General features: G+C 42.7%; 1 protein-coding gene across 1 annotated transcript in view; it reads left to right on the plus strand.

Annotated features, from left to right (window-relative positions):
* Positions 1-22,394, plus strand: part of FAM227B (family with sequence similarity 227 member B) — a 342,090-nt gene that overhangs the window by 62,885 nt on the left and 256,811 nt on the right. The window contains exons 3-5 of the mRNA XM_063446303.1: positions 2,240-2,477; positions 6,164-6,228; positions 12,915-13,019. Of these exons, the coding sequence (XP_063302373.1) occupies positions 2,240-2,477; positions 6,164-6,228; positions 12,915-13,019 (408 nt within the window). The remainder of the gene's footprint in view (positions 1-2,239; positions 2,478-6,163; positions 6,229-12,914; positions 13,020-22,394) is intronic.

Genomic DNA, 22,394 nt, shown 5'->3' on the forward strand with positions numbered 1-22,394 from the left:
TGTCCAAATCTGAGATGATTAAATTGCGTATACGCAGAAGTAAATTCGCACTGACACACGGAGTTCAGGTTAAAAGCACTTCGAGAAAATTTAATGGCATCTGATTAAAAGCGGGCTCGCAGACCCTTATAAGAGCAAAATTACATCATCATTGAATATCAAGATAACAACAAATAAACATAATTAATTGGATTAGGTGTTAAGTGGTTATGTCAATGTCCACCCATCAATATTATTTATTGGCTCAAGTACTAAGTGGCTGACTAGGTGTCCTCCCACCGGGAGGTGGCGTCATTCTGGACACGGGTGTGGACAGATGGCTCAAGCGCCATCTTACCCAGCACGAGGCTTACTCGGTGGGAAGGGGGGCCTGGGCGTCATTTTGGGTAGTTAGTGATGTCAGACTCGTGGTCAGGTTCAGGGTCTTTTTTATGAAAGAACATTTCATTAGAGCAGTTTTCACATGGCTTAGCTATAGTATACTTTGTTTCACATTACAGGAACTTGATAATTCCGGTGTTAGTCATGTCCTTCTAGAAAATACATTCTCTATTCAATATTCTAAATGCTGTTATGAAAATCTGTCATGTAATGTAGTTAAAATGGAGTTAGTACAAAAATTCAATACAGGATCAATAAAGGTTTTTAATAATTCTACATCAGTAGGTCCCCCCCATTGTGATTTATGGCCCCACCCACCACGCAGGGGTGGGGGCTGGGGGGGAGGACAGTAGGTCCCCCTTATCCCTATTTACTGAATATTTCCCTGTATAACAGTGTTTGGCATTTAGTGAATATTCCCTATTCTGCTCTGTGTCAGTGTGTATCAGGGTCTCTGAGGACAGTTGTCAATCCATATCTGCCAAGTGACCCTATGTAGGAGGAACAGTCCCTATTCTGCTCTGTGTCAGTGTGTATCAGGGTCTCTGAGGACAGGTGTCAATACATATCTGCCAAGTGACCCTATGTAGGGTGAACAGTCCCTATTCTTCTCTGTCAGTGTGTATCAGGGTCTCTGAGGACAGGTGTCAATACATATCTGCCAAGTGGCCCTATGTAGGGGGAACAGTCCCTATTCTGCTCTGTGTCAGTGTGTATCAGGGTCTCTGAGGACAGGTGTCAATACATATCTGCCAAGTGACCCCATGTAGGGGGAACAGTCCCTATTCTGCTCTGTGTCAGTGTGTATCAGGGTCCCTGAGGACAGGTGTCAATCCATATCTGCCAAGTGACCCTATGTAGGGGGATCAGTCCCTATTCTGCTCTGTGTCAGTGTGTATCAGGGTCCCTGAGGACAGGTGTCAATCCATATCTGCCAAGTGACCCTATTTAGGGGGAACAGTCCCTATTCTGCTCTGTGTCAGTGTGTATCAGGGTCTCTGAGGACAGGTGTCAATACATATCTGCCAAGTGGCCCTATGTAGGGGGAACAGTCCCTATTCTGCTCTGTGTCAGTGTGTATCAGGGTCTCTGAGGACAGGTGTCAATACATATCTGCCAAGTGACCCCATGTAGGGGGAACAGTCCCTATTCTGCTCTGTGTCAGTGTGTATCAGGGTCCCTGAGGACAGGTGTCAATCCATATCTGCCAAGTGACCCTATGTAGGGGGATCAGTCCCTATTCTGCTCTGTGTCAGTGTGTATCAGGGTCCCTGAGGACAGGTGTCAATCCATATCTGCCAAGTGACCCTATTTAGGGGGAACAGTCCCTATTCTGCTCTGTGTCAGTGTGTATCAGGGTCTCTGAGGACAGGTGTCAATCCATATGTCAAGGTGTCAATATGTCATATGTCAGGTGTCAATCCATATGCATTGTGATTTAGGAATGTTAGGTGATTTATGCCCTTTATGGATTAAAACCAGACTCTGCATCAACTGTGTATTTTTCCATGGGAGTTTTGCCATGGATCCCCCTCCCGCATGCCACAGTCCAGGTATTAGTCCCCTTGAAACAACTTTTCCATCACTATTGTGGCCAGAAAGAGTCCCTGTGGATTTTAAAATTCGCCTGCGGTTCGCCCGGTTCGCCGGTTCGCGAAAATTTGCGGAAGTTCGCGTTCGCCATTCGCGAACTGAAAATTTTATGTTCGCGACATCACTATGAATGAGTTGGTGTGCAGATGTATTTAAAATGTCTACCGACATGTTATGAAGCTATATTGTTCCATTATTTTTCTTTGACTCTTTGCTTAAAAGATACTTAATATAACAGTACATGTTTAAATGTTTATTTTAACAGAAAGATTGGCCAGAAGATCCATTCGTGGAAGAACCTCTGACTGTAGCATGTACAGCTGACACAAAGTACTCATTAGATGTCATAAACGAAGATCTTTGTGGAAGTGTACCCTTCAGCAAAAATATTTATGCAGAAATTGATGAAAAAGTTTCTAAAATTACATCTCTTCTTGACAAATATACCTCCCAAATATTGTGTTTACCGTGCTCTGATGATCATCTGGCTCCCATAACTGAAAGTAGGTGGAAATCAAGAGATTTATATTTGTGATGAAATATCTGGTTATTTTCCAGAAATATAGGCATTGAGCTATGTATATGGCTAACCACAGACCAACATTTCATGAAAATGTTTTTCATTTATAGTACTATGTAAAATAGTTAAATATAATATTTTCAGCAATGCTGTTTTGAGCCATTATTACAAAAATTGTGGCCAATAATGCCACACAACCGTAATAGTAAGTTTGCAATGAAATATCGCAATGCTCAGGGATTAACCCCTTAACGACCGCTGACGGTTCAGGACCGTCAGCGGTAAAACGTGCGTTTGGACCGCTGACGGTCCTGAACCGTCATAACGGTTTTGGGCTACTTACCTGATCGCCGTCGGTCCCACGGCGGCGATCAGCTCTCCTCCCGGTCCAGGGGGGTTGCCTGTCTGCCCGGGCAGTCCCCCCTCGGCAGATCAGGACCCCACGGCCATGTGATCACTCGATCACATGACCGCAATAGGTGTCCATGTGTCTGCCTGCAGGGGGACTGTCTGTGCTGACAGGCAGTCTCCCTGCAAGTGAAAAATCCAAAATAAAGTGTAAAAAAAAAATCTGTGTAAAAAAAAAAAAAAAATAATATGTGTATATATATGCTACATATACATGTATTATATCTATATATACCTATATATAATATATGTATATATATCATATATATAATGTCACACTAAGTGTATTTTTATATTTATATATACGTATATAATTATAAAAATACACTTATATTTAAATTACACACGAATATATACAATATATATAATAACTATATATATGGTATATATATATTATTATAAAATACAAATAATATGTTAATAAAAATAAATAACAAAAAATAAAAATAATTTTTAATAATTAAAAAAAAATTATATATATATATTCAGTTTTATTCTAACAGTATTTTGATATTGATATATATATATTTATATCAAAATACACTTAGAATGTAATGATATATATATCTATGTATAAATAAATAAATAAAAATAATACGAAATATACATATGTCCACATACATAATTACATAAATAATTTCATAAATATACACGTAGACGTCAAATATATAAATATGTATATATATTAAAATTCTACGTGCATATTTATGTAATATTTTTACCTAATTAAGTAATTTTAATGATTGCTATTTGAGGGACCTGCCTGCCAACCCAGGCCAAAAGTCCAGATAATTTAATTTGCTAGCACTGTGTTTAACCCTGTAACTTTCTATGACACCCTAAATCCTGTACATGGGGGTACTGTTTTACTCGGGAGACTTCGCTGAACACAAATATTAGTGTTTCAAAACAGTAAAACATATCACAGCGATGATATTGTCAGTGAAAGTGAAGTTTTTTGCATTTTTCACACACAAACAGCTCTTTCACTGAGGATATTATTGCTGTGATATATTTTACTGTTCTGATACACTAATATTTGTGTTCAGCGAAGTCTCCTGAGTATAACAGTACCCCACATGTAGAGGTTTTATAGTGTTTGTGAAAGTTACAGGGTCAAATATAAGGCTTGATTTTACTTTTTTTTTTTTTATTGAAATTTGTCAGATTGGTTAGGTTGCCTTTGAGAGCGTATGGTAGCCAAGGAATGAGAATTAGCCCCATGATGGCATACCATTTGCAAAAGAAGACAACCCAAGGTATTGCAAATGGGGTATGTTCAGCTTTTTTTAGTAGCCACTTAGTCACAAACACCGGCCAAAGTTAGCGTTTTTTGCATTTTTAACACACAAACAAATATAAATGCTAACTTTGGCCAGTGTTTGTGACTAGGTGGCTTTTAAAAAAAACTGGACATACCCCATTTTGAATACCCTGGGTTGTCTACTTTAAAAAATATGTACATGTTAGGTGTGTTTCAGGGATTTATGACAGATAACGGTGTAACAATGTCACTATTGATACATTTAAAATATATATATTGAAACAGCAATTTCCTACTTGTATTTATAGGCCTATAACTTGCAAAAAAAAGCAATAAAGCATGTAAACACTGGGTGTTTTTAAACTCGGGACAAAATTTTGAATCTATTTAGCAGTTTTTTTCATTAGATTTTGTAGATAAGTAAAAGATTTTTCAAGTAAAAGTCCAAAAACATGTTTTTTTTTTTTATTTTTCACCATATTTTATTATTTTTTTTAAATACAATATATGACATAATATATATACTGGTATGTAAAGAAAGCCCTTCTTGTCGTGAAAAAAACAGTATATAACTTGTATGGGAACCGTAAATGAGAGAGCGGAAAATTACAGCTAAACACAAACACCACAAAAGTGTTAAAACTGCTCTGGTCCTTAACGTACAAACATCGCAAAAACAGGCCGGTCCTGAAGGGGTTAACTCTGGATTTATCTCTTTCTGTCATTACACAACTTTAAGCAACAAACAACATTTTGTTTTACATTCCTTTATTTTAACCCCTTAAGGACCAAACTTCTGGAATAAAAGGGAATCATGACATGTCACACATGTCATGTGTCCTTAAGGGGTTAATACAAAAATCCCCTTGATCTACCAAAAAAATCTGTTCTGATTCACCTTTTTGACAAATGCAACCTTTTATGTATCGCTTTTCTGGCTTTCATTCCACCACCTCCTCAATTTATTCACAACTGTTACTACAGTATTAAACTCACTATGATGACTTCTCAACAGCAACACAGTATTTTAGCATTTATGGTTGTTACCTTCAGTTCTTTGCACCCCATGTTTCATCCCTGAGAGTCTGTATTATATCTGTACACTTTGTGCAATTATCCACATATTTTAACTGAACATTTAAATTAATAAACAAAAATAATTGCACGTGTTGTTTAGTGCACTTTTAGAACTGCCATTAAATGTAGATTGTTTTCCTCTGAGTTTAAAAGGACACTCCAAGCATCATAACTACTTTTTTATTTTTTATTTTAATTCATTTATGAAAGTACTGTATTTAGAAAATTGGGTAGACTAGATGGGCCAAGTGGTTCTTATCTGCCGTCACATTCTATATTTCTATGTTTCTACTACCAAAGGTTAATGTGCCAGTAGTGCCTTGGTGCCCCCACTCCATGTAAGTAACTAAAACATTTTTAGAACAGTTTGACATTTTTCCTGGGGTTCGCCAGATGCCATTTCCTGCCTCTACTACAATCTACAGAAGAACTGGTATCTCTGTTGCCTGGTCAACTGATGTTCTCAGCCAATGAGCTAGCCATGAACTACAGGGCTTACTTTTTGGAGAGCAAACATAAGCTCCTACCATGCAAGGAAACGCACCCAGTGAACCCCAGGTTGTCAAACTATTAGCAAACATTTTGATTACTTACAATGGGGGTTGCCGAGGAAATCCTGGCACCATAACTACTACAATGTGCAGTAGTGGTGATAGTGTTTGGAGTGTTCCTTTATGTTCTGTACCTCTTTTCTCACTCATATTGAATGTACAAATGCACAAGCACTTCATATTCTATAATTATGTATATTGTTGCCTGTATTTACTCATTTATCTGCAAAGTGAAGTGCACCTATACGTATTGTAGAAATAAAATCTGTACATCTACATGCATATATTGTACAAGTTCTCCAGTAGGAAGCTAAGTATAGTTACAACATAAGTATGCTTAATTATTGTTGTTATTTTTTGTATTTTAAGCATTCCTTACAGAAGTTGACGTGCCAGATTCATCTCTGACGGCAAACTCACAAGTCAAAATCAAGGTATAGCTTTAGAATGTTATATCAAGATAATCTAACCAGCTTAGTCAAGCCTTCAAAGGGCCAGGCTTCCCATTATGCCCATCTAAGTACTTAGTAATAAATCCATTATTGATAAATTGTCAAAAAGTGTTTTTCCATTTATTTATTTTTTTGTGTGTGTTAATTGTCATGTAGCTTTTATTTCTTGTTTAAGGAATTCCGTAGAGTGAATGCGCTCATATGGCATTGTCCAAACATTATGGGGCAATAACTTCGACAACGTCTGGAGGCTAGTGTGCTTTAGAGTTGCCTGTATTGGACTGTTCATCCTCCTAGTATGCTCATATGTAAAAAATCATGGGGCAATAAAGTATATGACTACTGTAGGCAAGTGTATTTTAGACTTGCCCACACTGGACTGCTCACCCCTGTATGCTTTTACTGGAGTAAAGCATTAAGAAACTGTCTTCAAACACCAGGTCCATATAAATAGACACATTTACCATTAGGTATCGAGGGGCACCTTTATATAGTTGCATGTCCTGTAGGAGGCATCCGTTTTCAGCTTTTATAATGCACCTTTATGAGATTAAATTGTAGATTATGCTAGCTTTAGTGTACCTATAATCTTAATAATCATTAATAATCTTTATTAATGACAGGAGGCGAGTATTTGCTTAAGTCTCTCTTTACTAGAACTCCACAGCAGCACAGAAAACAACCAATCAGAAAAAAGTTAGGTACTATAAAGCTCCCCTCCCCATGCATCATTTCCTCTTTCAAGCTGCGACAAAACAGAATAAAAGGCAGAGAACATCATGGGGAAGAAACGAAGTCCTAGATACGATGAATATAACGATGTCCACCATCCAAGTGTAACCGTCAAACTAGATAGTGTAGATGGACTGTAAACTGAAACGAGAGAAAAACAGAATCGAACAGGTTGATTATCCAATGAAATGTACTCTGAATAAACATGTCGGTACCCAATGTAGCAACCAAATTAACCTAATATGTAAATATCCCAACCCTACTTATGGAAAAAAACAGACATAAGGAACAAGCGACAGGTAGCAGAGATAACAAACAGAGTTGCATACTTACCTGATAATCTAAACTATAACATTAAACAAGGGAGGGACAAGAATGGGTGGGAAATACTCGCCTCCTGTCATTAATAAAATTAAGATTATAGGTACACTAAAGCTAGCATAATCTACAATTTTATAACATGACAGGAGGCTTCGTATTTGCTGTTTCAACGCTCAGTTCACCAATCCAACGCTGTTTGTGTTGCTGGTAATTATTCCAGGAAATATCAGAGTAATCCTAATCGGACATTCCAAATACGATAAATGACAGCCGACGGGTCAAAGAAGATGCCAACCGACGAAGTATCTCAAATACGGAAAAAAAGCACCCTCCACCGGTAAATCCAGTGTACGTGGTGTAACAACCTGTTTCCTAAAAGTCGGTCCATGAGCTGGTAAGCTGACCTATTAGCTACATTCCTGTAGTTGTATAACTTCGAAATCCGATCTAGGACTTAGGGTCGCGAGAAGAAAACTGACACCAAGTCACAACTCATGACCCGTAAGGCGGCTCCTCCGATCGTGCCAGGGCCATTCGGCGATGCGGCCTTGCAGGGAGATCTCCAATCTCAAGGAATGCACCGAAGACCACCACAAAAATCGCAATAGTAACCGAGGAGGATCTTTCGTACCTTCCTGTCCTACCCGGTGGGGTGTCTCATCCGAGCATAAATTCATAATGCAGGCGAGAGTGTGGCCAAACCAGCCGTATACTAAGTGATTCCAACATTCCAAACGGACTGTGTAAACTTCGGACGTCGTAGAGAAAAGGCTCCAAAGGACGTCCATTCAGGGTTCCGAACTGAACTTGAGTGGAGGAACGGTGGTCGACTATTCTGGGAATAGGGAATCCCGGAAATCTTCAAAGGAATGGGAAGTGCAAACAGGAACGCAGATTCCCATCCAGAAATGCCCCCGTCCAAGAGTGAAAGATGTCTGTGTAGGAGTCGGGGTATACCAGGTACCACCATAAGGTCTCGTAGGTCTCCTCGACGATAGTTGAAAAGTAGGGTAGCGCGAATCCAACAAAAACGGCTCCCGTGAGGAATAACTAGAGTATAGTCGGAGGGTCCTCCATCTCCGAACCCTGATCACCAGGTGTGCGTTTCGAGGAGACGGGGCAGACCTGCCATCTTATCCCAAGATCTGATGACCGGGGAGGTCAAGACAAACCGGGTTTTCCGGTCTTACCATGTGAACATACGTACGGTCTTTACCTTCAGAGCGGGTAATGGGCCCTCCTTAATCCTGTTACCCGAGCAAGGCAGAGCCCGTTTGCTCCATGAAGGTCCCCGTATCTCCTGCCACCTAAATATGGGAGAAAACTGTCTGAGCAGTTGTTCACAATGGTCTGGATATCCAAAAACAGAAAGCAATCCTCTGTTTTATATGGTGCAGAATATACCCAAACCTGCACTCACATAATACCTGAGTTCCATCCGATAGCCGTACCATCTCCAGGAATGTGTATAAATAAGAGGGAGTCACCCTTCGTTATACCTCTGAGAATATCCCTCCATTACAGTAGATAGACTAGAGGGATCCAGTCTAAATATGGATATCTCGCATGACCAGGCAGTCCTCTATATCGAAATCAGTAGCACGGACGTCAGATCTACTTGAATGCAGGAGGGACGCCCCTCCATGTAGTCATCGACGTCTTGCACAGGCACAAGTCTGTGTGCTGAACAAATGGATGGCACCGTAGAGCGTCGAGTGTATGAGAGAGCCGCGCTCTCTACTAATGTGATCAAATAACGTGCCAACGTCCGGCTGATAGCCTGAGCGGGCCGCACCCGTAAATAACAGTAGAGTCTGCATCCGTGACCGTTCCTCTCTATGAAAATGTTTCCTCCAAACATGACCCCTGTATCCAGCTCAGTCTCTGGCTGAGGTTGAGGGAGGGCTGCGCCCTCCAATAACAAATCAGTGTCCGGTTCCGTATCTTGAGAGGGTTCGCTCTCTGCTCCAGAAGATAAAATATTCTCGGATCGAAGAGATGGAGGGCCGCACCCTCCTGTGATCCAAGCTAGAGTCCCTAGAGACTCAGGGTGACCAACTAAGGTTACACCAAATACGAGTATCAGCATAAGGCTGAGGGAAATCTACGGGAAAACGATGGAAAAACTATCAACTGACCGTCCGGATCCCGTGCGCGCGCGCGGGGTCCAGGCGGAACGTTGGTAGTCTGAGGAAAGCTGGAGACGTTCTCCGCAATCCACGAGTACCCAGGAGGTCGGAGGAGGTCAAGTCCGGCCTCTCGACGACCCGAGCGAAAGGAAAAGGAAGTCACGAAAACGAAAAAGACAAAAATAACGTAGATACGAGTAAAACGCAAATTCTATCTCAGCTAGAAGGCAAAAGGCAGGCCGGAAGGCAAGACAAGTAAGCCCCACTGAACAGGGCCAGGCGCTAACCTTACGCAGGGATAACTACCGATAGCTATCTGGATACCGGGAGGCAGATACGGAGTTAGTTGATAAAGACAAGGAAAACACCGCGTTCTCCTGTAGGTGTCTGAGTACCGGTCCTTGCCTGTGCAAGGTTCTCCTTGGAGATGTGCCGTCGCCGGATTGGCGCAAACCGCGGATGTGTGTCCGGGGTCTTCATAGGAAACTTGCCCTTCAGGTCTGAGGTTAGGGCCTTCACCCTACCTACCATATCCAGATAGCCGTATATTGGTGTCCTCTTGGATAGTATGGCAATGGTGCTTGTCCGGACACCTGCCTATTTCCATGTCACTGGTGGGCACTGGCTTCTCCTCAGTGATATTCCCCCAGGCCTGCGGCCAAAAGGGATAGAGCAGGCCCAGCAGGCCAAACTAATGGACACAGAATAGTTGGCCAAGCAAATAGGCACCGACATAGTAGGCCATACAAATAGGCACCGACATAGGAGGCCAATAAATGGGGCACCGACATAGCAGGCCGTGCTTATGGGCACAGAGGCCGTTCTTATGGGCACAGACACAGCAGGCCGTTCTTATGGGCACAGACATAGCAGGCCGTTCTTATGGGCACAGACATAGCAGGCCGTTCTTATGGGCACAGACATAGCAGGCCGTTCTTATGGGCACAGACAATAGCAGGCCGTTCTTATGGGCACAGACAATAGCAGGCCGTTCTTATGGGCACAGACAATAGCAGGCCGTTCTTATGGGCACAGACATAGCAGGCCGTTCTTATGGGCACAGACACAGCAGGCCGTTCTTATGGGCACAGACATAGCAGGCCGTTCTTATGGGCACAGACATAGCAGGCCGTTCTTATGGGCACAGACATAGCAGGCCGTTCTTATGGGCACAGACAATAGCAGGCCGTTCTTATGGGCACAGACAATAGCAGGCCGTTCTTATGGGCACAGACATAGCAGGCCGTTCTTATGGGCACAGACACAGCAGGCCGTTCTTATGGGCACAGACATAGCAGGCCGTTCTTATGGGCACAGACATAGCAGGCCGTTCTTATGGGCACAGACATAGCAGGCCGTTCTTATGGGCACAGACAATAGCAGGCCGTTCTTATGGGCACAGACAATAGCAGGCCGTTCTTATGGGCACAGACATAGCAGGCCGTTCTTATGGGCACAGACATAGCAGGCCGTTCTTATGGGCACAGACATAGCAGGCCGTTCTTATGGGCACAGACATAGCAGGTCGTTCTTATGGGCACAGACATGGCAGGCCGTTCTTATGGGCATAGACATAGCAGGCCAATCAATGGGGCACAGACATAGCAGGCCAATAAATGGGGCACAGACATAGCAGGCCAATCCTGGGTTGCATATCATTATTATATGAATATATGTTATTTATATATAGCGCCATCCAATTCCGCAGCGCTTTACCATGGGTCTTGAATGAGTAATGGGGACCTCTGAGCTTGGGCAGAGTTCCCCAAAAAATTGTAGATCCACAGAGCACCCTGTGACCTAGGGTCCCCAGACACCAACCCTTTTAGACAGCGTAATGCCGTGTGAAAAACTGCACCGGGACTGGCAGTCACCAAATCCCCAGCAGGCAAATAGTGGTATTCCAGTTGTATTGGACATAAGCCGAAGTTGATCCAGCGGTAATAGTGTCCATAAAATCAAGATATACTGAGCGACATCCTCCTTAAACTGTGCAAAGGTATGCACATGTACATACAGATCTGTGAGAATTCTCCACATAATTAAAGATCATCAGACCACCTGAGGGGTATTGTACCCATGGTCTATCTCTGGAGTAGGGCTAAACCATAGCCAATACAATGAGTCTCCCTACATAACCTGATAGAATATCAGTGTTGACTGGTCTCCCATACCAGTTGAACCAGGGCCAGGTATGTTGGCTTAAAATATCATGGACAGTGAAATCATACCAGAGGAGACTCACTTGGGGCTCCATAGCTGGCCAGACGAAATCTATACTGTGAAACACACACACCTTAGCGCTAACCAGCAGTCTGGCTCTGAACAGAGCCTGCGCACTGAGAGTCGTATATACAAGAAACACCCAGATTGAGATATATACTGCCAGTAAACTCCCCGGAATCCGTGATATATACTGCCATAAGGCACACAGAATCAGTGACACATAGTGCCATAAAGCACACAGAATCTTATATATAGTGCCATAAGCACACAGAATCAGTGACACATAGTGTCATAAAGCACACAGAATCATATATATAGTGCCATAAGCACACAGAACCAGTGATACATAGGGCAATAATGCACACAGAATCTGTGAGATATATCCTGTCATTAAAAGATCTGCACTGTCCTACCAACTACAGAAAACTGATAAGGGTCATATCTGTAGATAAAACTACAGAAACACATTGAGATCCACCGGGGAATCCCAGCAGGGCAACAAACGCCGAGATCCGACCGTGGAAGGAGGAGGGACCGCAAGCAGGCGCCCTTTCTCCAGCCGGTCGGATCCACGTGGCTGAAAGAAACCCGGCCGCGGCGAGGCGGACACGTGTGTGTGCAGACCCGGTCGCGGGGTGCTCGCGTCAGACCGCGAGAAAACCCCGGGCGCCGGCAGGCTCACACTAGAGCTCGGTGAGTCAGAGGAGGCAGCCAGGTGGCTAGGCCCCTGACACCCCGAGCGGAGCGCCCGCAGCCCCACAGGGGGGGACTAATAGAACGGCGCCAGGGAGTGGGGTGGGAGGGAGGGGGGGGCGACAAACCGTTAGGCATCCCCAGGGACCCTCAAATAGCGCTACCAGACGCAAACACGTTCAGAGGTCTTGTGGAGTCGGTGCCTCGATTAAACAGAGCTGTTTTGTCAGCATGAGGGAGGCCTACACAATATTAGCCAGATGGTTTTAATGTTGTGGCTGATGAGTGTATATGTATGTGAGTGTGTGTTTGTGTAATCATCCAAAACAGCTGCATTCTAGGGTCTCCTCCAAAATTCCAATTGTTGTTCATTCCTTTGAAACATTTAGTGTATTATGTGAAACTTTGAGACAATTAAACAGTGGAATTATTTCGGATGCTATATAATTGCTTGATATTGAGCTGGAGAAGAATTCTTTACTTTAAGGGAAAAATAATGTCGGTAAATACACACTCCCTTATGCAGCCAATATGTTTAACTTTTACATGAATGCCTTTTTTCTTTAGGCCTGTTTGTTCCCTGGATTCAAAAGCTTGCATGTTACAGAGCTACCTGGAAAGTTGGAGGCTGCACAGATTCTAAATTGTGTTGCAAAGAACCAGAGTTTAAAAGTATGTATGCCTTTTATACAAAAACTTTATGAAATAACATGATCAAAGAGAAAAAAAGAAAACAAAGATTAAATGAATATCGTAAGCACCACACAAGTTTCTGCTCATTCAATAGCTTCTGATGCAAGTGATCCTCTGTCACGGTATTCTTTGCATAATTGCTGCAGCTATTAGATTTTGTCTTCTGATTTGGACTTAAAAGGCAGATGTTTTACTGTATACTTTTTACTTTGTCGTTGTCAGTAGATTTAAGTTGTGCAAAATTTGGCCTGGTATGTAATGAGCAAGTTGCTACTTCTGCTTAAGCCTTGTGGCTTGGGAGAATGCATTGAACAGCCATGATCACATAACTCTGCATAGGGCTGATAATGAATTAATAGCAGCCACAAATTACTACTATCTGCTTATTGAGCAAATCTAATCATCAGATGTGATGAGTGCAACTACAGCTAGGGTCTGGACAGAATTATGTGGGATAATATCTGACACCGTAGCCCACAGATAATAGTATTAATCCATTTACTACCACAATATTTTCATTATAAAAACTAGGGTGGCATTTGAAATATGGAATACATTGCTATCACATAAACATAAGATCGGATATCAACATCATATATTGCTGTCTTCAGAAAGACTGCTGTTCAGGGCACCTGAAAAATTTAATTCTGTAAATGAAACACCTTCAGTCCAAGAAAAGATTTAATGTAAGGCTCTCACAGAAAATATAAACGTCCCAGTTTCCATTCACTTCCCCAGGAGACTTTCCAAGTAAGTCCTTTTACATACAATATTGTACAGGTAAATGTATGTCTGCCTATGTAGGTGCCTTCCCCGATTTATGGGCGCTAGTGCGAATTGCACATCCATAAATCTCTGTTCTGCCTCAAAATAGGCTCTCCTCTAATTAAAATAGGGACTCTGGTCCCTACTGGACATTCATACATACATTGTGTGTGCCTGACTTACCTGCCTTTCCCAAAGCTGCTGGTCTCTGCACACAGCGTGCTAAAATGGCCGGCAACGAGTCTGGTCCCCACACTCACTACCACTCACCCCAACAATGGGCAAATGAACGTACATGATGTAACCGCATTCTACCAGCCTCTGAGGCCTCACACTCATGTTGTTGGCTGCTGCTAGTTTGTAGTAGGCAGATGCGAGCAGCGGATGAGAGCCAAGATGCCGTTCTGCGGCACACTGCATGTTCCTTTGGGCACTGTGGAGAGACCCTGTCGGGGTGGCTAACAGCTGCAGAGCAAGGGACTCTCAGCTCAATGGCTCACTACCTCTACTGCTATTTAGCTGTATTACCCATGACCATAGTTCACAATTTGCAGGTAATGTCTCAACTGTTGTGTTTTGTCACTGAACCCTAATAGTTTTACCCAGTGGTTTATGCGTATTCCTAGATTTACACAGCTTTCTCTCATTTCCTATAAAAATGTGCAGTTCTCCCAACATTTCATGCAATGCCTATGCTTTTTGCTACTATTTCATATCTTTTGTGAAATGTTTAAGTTCTCATGTTTGTTAAACCAGGCACATCAAAAGTAAAAATAGGGACTCCGGCAAGGTAGAAATGTATTACAAATGATATTAAAAGCAAACAACAAAAATATGGTCCAATGTGTTTCCTTCCAAAGGAACTTCCACAGTGACCAATGGTAAAACATGCAATGATAAAAAACAAACTTTCCCATAATGACTCTACTTCCATCTGTATTATATGGATTGTGATGGAGATTTATAAACTGGCACTCTTTTATATTGAGAGATGTTGCATTTAGAAGACGGAAGGTGTATAAAGTCACCTGCAATATCTTGATGTTCGAGTACAGGAGGATTGGAATTACCTTCATAATTGAAGAACTATTTCTATAGAAATACAAATTTCTTAAGGATTTCATGAATTTATAATGTTAAATATGCAAAATTAATATGTTAGGACACAATGGGGGCAAATGAAAGCCCTTCCTTAAATATTCATTTTTGTGTTTGTTTGAGAATTCAGTTGGATACCCCAGAGGATATCAAAGTTTAAACATTAGCCAGATCTTGAACTATGGAGTGTGGTGGAAACTAGCCTAAATAAAAACCTTAATGCCGAACCAGATTGTGAGGAACAACACCAAAACAGGAAACAATCTTTTTCCTGTTTTCAGTTGATCTATATTTACTTAAAAATGAAAAACCAAATAAAGATTTGTCAAAAAATAAAATAAAAGATTGTGAGGAACACACTATACGTAACCAGAACAATTTAAGGGGTTCAATAGTTAGAATGAATTGTTTAAATAGTGTTGCTTGTGTTCACATGGCAGCATGAGAAGACTGGTTATTGCATGCTTGTTTCCATAAATATGTTTAGCATTCTCATAGGTGACAAGTTCATCCTCCTATGGTGTAAACCAGATGTTTTTTGACGAAGTACAATTTATATAGCGCCAACATATTCTGCAGCGCTGTACAATAGGTAAACAAGACAAACATATAATTCAAACAAACCACGTATGACATACAGGGATAGCAGTTAAAAAGGATCTTGCCCAAACAAGCTTACAATTAAAGGATTGAGGCTATTTTTTTATTTTGTTTTCTAACTGCACATTTAAATTCTGACACATCAAGAAGGCAACAGGCTTTAAAACATGTTATTGCCATTCAGCAAGACTTTAATTGTCCATAAAAGCACAATAGGTTTCTGAAATTAACTAATGTACTGCCATTATTTTACTTTCACTCAAAATTAGATTTATGCATATTTGTGTATTTTGTTTGTCAAAGTCAATAATATTTTACAATAATTCTAAACTGCAAAACGCTGCAAAAACAGAGTCTATATATATATAGAAATACTCTTCTTGATGATATATATATATATATATATATATATATATATATATAGAAAAATTTAATTGATTTCCTCACCCCTACTGGGTGGTATGTTTATTCCTCATTCTCAGGTCCTCTACCAGAGGCCTGGGAGTTTGTGGGTTCTGCGCAGTATCTGTTCCTAGAACTGCACTCTTCTGGACAGCGATCTCAGATGTTCCACCTGGAATCTGTCTACCACCACTATGTCTGGTTGGTTATCCAGCACTTGCTTGTCTGTCTGGATCTTAAAGTCCCACAGGATCGTAGCCCTGTCATTCTCAACTACCCTTTGTGGTATCTCCCATATGGACTTTAGTCAGGTCCAATCTATATTCTGTGCAGATGTTTCAGTACACAATCCCAGCAACTTGGTTGTGTCTTTCCATGTATGCTGTTCCTGCTAACATCTTGAATCCAGCTACTAGGTGCTGGACTGTCTCAGATGCCTCTTTGCACAGTCTGCACCTTGGGTCTTGCCTGGTGTGGTAGACTCCAGCTTCTATTAATCTGGTGCTGAGTGCCTGCTCATGTGCTGCTAGGATAAGTGCCTCAGTGCTGTCTTTCAGTCCTGCCTTTTCCAACCACTTGTAGGATTTTGTCATGTGAGTCACATCTGCTATCTGCTGGTGGTACACCCCATGAAGAGGTTTGTCTTGCCAAGGAACCTCCCCTTTACTGCATCCTCGATCTGTGGAAGATCAGGCATTCCCTTAGCGGTTCATCTTTAGGAGCCATCTTCGTGATGTACTTGTGGATGCTCTGTGTTTCATCCAAGACACTCATCAGACCCTGACCTCCTTCCTTCCGGCAGGTGTACAGATTCTGGGTGCTGGATCTCGGGTGGAATCCTTCATTCATAGTGAGTAGTTTCCTGTTCTTGACATCCATGGTGACCAGTTCTTCTCTTGGCCAGGTTATTATTCCATTTGGATACCTGATGACTGGTAGGGCATATGTGTTGATGGCTTGGATCTTGTTCTTGCCATTGAGCTGGGACTTCAGGACCTATCTTTGGAGGTACTTGGATGTTGCTATCCTCCTTGCCTCTTCCTCTTGGTTGTCATGCATTTGTGGTACCCCCAGGTACTTGTAGCTCTTCTCTACATCTTCTATTTGGACTTCTGGAACTTCAACTCCTTCTGTCCTGATCATCTTCCCTCTTTTTGCTATCATCCACCCGCACTTCTATGGTCCGAATGAAATTCCGATGTCCTTGCTGTATATCCTAGTTAGGTGGATCAGTGAGTCAATGTCTCGCTCATTCTTGGCATACAGCTTGATGTCGTCCATGTAGAGTAGGTGGTTGATGGTAGCTCTACTCTTGAACCTGTATCCGTATCCACTCTTCTTGATGATTTGGCTAAGGGGGTTGAGGCCTATGCAGAACAGCATTGGGGATAGCGTATCACCTTGGTATATGCCACATTTGATGTTCACTTGAGTTATTGTACTGGAATTGGTTTCTAGTGTTTTTTTTCCACTTGCTTATCGAGTTCTTGATGAAGGCTTTTATTCATAGGCGTGCGCAGCCTATTGCATTAGGGTGTGCACCCTAAAGCACAAACACACGTTGCGTGTATATGTATGTATGTATATATATATATATATATATATGTGTGTATATATATATATATATATATATATATATACACACACACACACACACACACGCTGGTAGTGTGCTATGTGGGTGAGGGTGTTTATGTGTGTGTGTTTGTGAAGGTGTTATTAGTGTACTGTGTGTGAGGGTGCTGTCTGTGTGTTGTGTGTGAGGGCACTGGTAGTTTGCTGTGTGTGTTTGTTAGGGTTCTGTTAGTGTGCTGTGTGAGGGTGCTGTGTGTGTGAGGGTGCTGTTTGTGGGTATCATGTGTTTGTGAGGGTGCTGTTAGTGTACTGTGTGTGTGAGGGTGCTGTATGTGTGTATGTGTGTGTGTGCTGTGTATGTGTGGGTGCTGTGTGTGTGTGTGGGTGTGCTGTGTGTGAGGGTGCTGTGTGTGAGGGTGCTGTGTGTGAGGGTGCTGTGTGTGAGGGTGCTGTGTGTGAGGGTGCTGTGTGTAAGGGTGCTGTGTGTGAGGGTGCTGTGTGTGTGGGTGCTGTATGTGTGTGGGTGCTGTGTTTGTGTGGGTGCTGTGTGTGTGTGGGTGCTGTGTGTGTGTGTGGGTGCTGTATGTGTGTGGGTGCTGTATGTGTGTGGGTGCTGTATGTGTGTGGGTGCTGTATGTGTGTGGGTGCTGTATGTGTGTGGGTGCTATGTGTGTGAGGGTGCTGTGTGTGTGAGGGTGCTGTATGTGTGTGAGAGGGTGCTGAGTGTGTGAGGGTGCTGAGTGTGTGAGGGTGCTGAGTGTGTGAGGGTGCTGAGTGTGTGAGGGTGCTGAGTGTGTGAGGGTGCTGTGTCTGTTAGGGTGCTGTGTGTGTGGGGGTGCTGTGGGTGTGCTGTGTGTGTGGGGGCTGTGTTTATGGGCATGCTGCGTGTGAGGGTGCTGTGTGTGTGAGGGTGCTGTATATGTGTGGGTGCTTGTGTGTGGGTGCTGTGTGTGTGTGTGTGGGTGCTGTGTGTGTGTGGGTGTGCTGTATGTGTGTGGGTGCCGCGGCAACGCTCAGATCTCGCGAGAGGAACCCGGCAGAGCTGCTGGCAATAGCTCCCCGGGTCCTCTCCTGCCTCCCTGCCTGCATGTAGGCCGGTGGGGAGGGAGGCTGAGAGCCGAGCGGGCGATCAGATAGCGCCGGCTCTGCATGAGCCGACAGGGGGGATCCTGAGATCTCCCCTACCGTTCTCACTCCATAGGCGTGCCGCGGGATTAGGGTGTGCCCAGGCACACCCCGTGCGCACGCCTATGCTTTTATTGTCTTGCTGACCTTGTAGAGAGCCAAGTATTCCAGTATCCATGTGTGTGGCATTGTGTCATAGGCTTTCTTGTAGTTAATCCAAGCTGTACACCGATTGATGTGTCTGGTTTTAGAATCCCTTGTTACTGCTTGGTCAACCAGGAGTGATGCCTGAAAGCAGTTTCCATGTTGTGGAGAGGCAGGCTATTGGTCGGTAGTTGGATGGTGCTGCTCCCATGTGAGGGTCATTCATGACCAGTATTGTTCTGCCTTGTGTTAGCCAGTGAGGGTGGGAGCCTGTTGCTAGTTGCTGTTTCATTTGTGCTGCTAGGCGTTCATGCAGCGCTGTTAACTTCTTTATCCAGTAGTTGTGGATTATGTCAGGTCCTGGGGCTGACCAGCTCTTCATGTGTGCTGCTGTTTGTTGGATATCTTCGACTGTGATGATGACTGGTTCCTATTCTGGCAGCATGCAGTGGTCTGCTTTCAGGTCTAGTAGCCACTGGGCCTCGGTGTTATGAGATGCTTCTTCATCTCAGATATTCTTCCAGTACTGATGCCGAAAGATGCTCCGGGTGGGTCTTGTGAGGAGATGTAGTGGTTACCCTGCACCTGTGAATACACTTTGGATGGTTAAGAGGGCATTGATTATCTTAGCCTCTGCTTCTCTGGTGTATCTGCTCAGTTTGATTGCCAGTGTCGTCAGTCTTTGCTTAGCTGTTTCCCGCGCCTCCGGTATGGGCATATCCTTGTACTTCCGCAGCAGCTAGGATCTATCCTTGATCTTTCCACCTCTGTTAAGTTGATCCAGCTTACTAACTTCCTTCTGTGCTGTCTTTATCTTGGCTTCCAGTCGTAATCTCCATGGTGGGCATTGCTTCTCTTTGAGCCTGATCTTGTAGTCAAGTAGCTGGAGGACCACTAATGCTGTGGCATATATGAGCCTGTTCGTTTCTGTGATGGTACAGGATGGTATTGTAGACAATGCTTCATTAACTGCAGCTAGTATGCTGTCTGGTGGTTGCTTTCCAGTGATCTTCGGTAGTCTTGTCCGCAGGTTAACGACTGCTATTTTTTCTAGGATCATTTCTAGGATCATTTCTTTCTATATCTGTTGTTATGCCATTCTGGGGGTATGGATTAAGGTTGACAATTCTCTGCAGGTAAGAATGTGGGTATGGGAATTTCTTCCTCCTCATGGTGGATGGTTGATTTCTTCTGTAGTCCATTTATTTCCAGTTGTGACACTATAATCTCTCTTGAAGATGTTCAAACATTGTGTAACCAGCTGTTTTGGTGTTAGGGTAGATGATGGTCTATTATTCATCCATAGCTCCCACATACATTTCATGTAGCCTCTCTCATTGGGTCCGCTGTTGTAGTTGCATTCAATCAGGTCTAGGTTCTCCTCCATGTCCAGGAATCATTTGTTCCAGTAGCCCACTTGTCGTCAGATTGCCCTGTTTCCTGGCATGACTCTCTTGGTTTGTGTTGCTCTCATTTTATTGAGGTGGGCAGGGTATATATCATTAGGTGTCTTTGTGTTTCCCTGAAAATAAGACATCCTCCAAAAATAAGCCCTAGCTTATTTTCAGGGGGTGCTCGTAATATAAGCCCTACCCTGAAAATGCGTCCTTGTCGCTAGTTTGCTAATCTATGTTCGGGGAATTCGAGGGATTCCATTTGCAAGTAAGCTAATCTATGTTCGGGGAAATATCCCCGAACATAGATTTAAAGGATTCCATACCCTAGTGAACTGGTCTATTTTCGAAGGGATTCCCCTTAATGTAGACCTGCTTTCTAACACGTTTTTCACCAAAAAAACACATCCACTGAAAACACACCCCTGGTGCATTTTTCGGGGGAAAATATATATAGGATCTCCAGTCTTATTTTCAGGGAAAGGCAGTATATATATATATATATATATATATATATATATATATATATATATATATATATATATATATATATATATATATATATATATATATATATATATAATCTCAGAAAAGGAAGAATCTCCTAAAATAAATCCAGTTCCACTTATTCTAAATGTTTTAACCAATGTAACATAAATGAAGTTAACCTACCTTAGCTTTATAGATTAGAATTGTGGATCCCCCCAAACAAACCCCAAAACACATGACCCGCCACTGACACATTAGCCCAGAGACACCACCTACCCAAGTAGAGACCCCCCCCCTCACTTGCAAGAACGACTACACGACCCAGCACTCACGGAAGACCCCCCACGGCCTGCAAACACCGGACCTGAGATGAATCGCCCCAACAGGACTGCCCAATACCAAGACCACTATACCACAATATCAGACACCGCCCAACAGTCATGATCCGGAGCATTATCTGCCCGATCGAGACACCCCCGACACTAACCGGAGCACAAAACTGGCGTAGACAGACACCAGACACATAGGAGACACCCCCACAGGAAAATACACCGACCCGCACCACCCAAACGGTCAAACCCCAAGGACAACAGAGGAAAGCGACTATCACCGACGAGACACCAGTGACAACCACACACACAGGACGAAACTAACTGACGGACCCTTCGACCACAAAACGCTCCTACTTACCGACAACTGCCCCCTACCCCCGCCCAACGGACCTCGAACAGACCTACCTAAAATGGAACCCAAGACTGCGTCTCCCTGTTGTCCACAAACCCCCTCCACCCACCTCCGAACGCCGTGCTCGGCTTGCCAAGACATATAACTTGACCAACACACCGCCAACAACACAGAAGCCGCTGAAACCACGACAAGTGGCTGCCTCTTATTACCTACCCAACCCTGCAGGTTACCAGCACTAAGGAAATGCACTATACAGCTGAAAATACCTACTGTACAACCTACAATGCATACTATGTACATCCGTAGCCTGCAACGAAAACTGTATACTTTACTGGCTTGCCCAGCGATGTTATATGACCTGCTATGTATACAATTGTATCAATGTTTAATGCTTATTATATGTCAACAATAAAAACCTTGAATAAAAAAAAAAAGGAATTATTGTGCAATATTAATGAGGAGTGGGAAGTTCAATACTATCCTTGAAGTGCACAGTTTATAAGGAAGAGTGAAATCATGCTTTTTTACAATCAGCATTAAATATTTCAAAGGTGTTATCTTTGCAATGAGATAATCCATTTTACTTCCCTGAAGCATCTTTATTTCTCTGCGCCTATTAAGTAAAGCAACAATAGAAGAAAAATTCTAAATTTTAGTAATGTGTACAACATGTTCTGCTGTCTGGAATAAAACTGGTAATGAAGCATAGACCTTTTTATAAGTAACTTTCAATACCAAAAAAGACCACAATTGATTTTTCTGTTTTTTTGTGCTGTTTACTGGCTGCTGTTCAAACTTGTTAAGCATTAAGAGACATTTTCATCCTTACATGGAATACACTGTGCAGTCTTTTTCAGCCTTCATAATCTGTATATTTTATGTGTTGAAAACTGCATTACAGTTATATTTTGTTGCTTATCTTAGCCCTATACACTATTCACTACACAAGTGACACTATTTATTCAGTTCTAACCTACAAATAGTACAGTATAGTTTAAAATGTATTAATGCTAAATCATATATAAAGAAACCCTCCAAGCACCATAACCACTACAACTTACTGTGGTGGTATGAT

This window comes from Pelobates fuscus, chromosome 3, assembly GCF_036172605.1.
Source record: "Pelobates fuscus isolate aPelFus1 chromosome 3, aPelFus1.pri, whole genome shotgun sequence".
Classification (NCBI taxonomy): domain Eukaryota; kingdom Metazoa; phylum Chordata; class Amphibia; order Anura; family Pelobatidae; genus Pelobates; species Pelobates fuscus.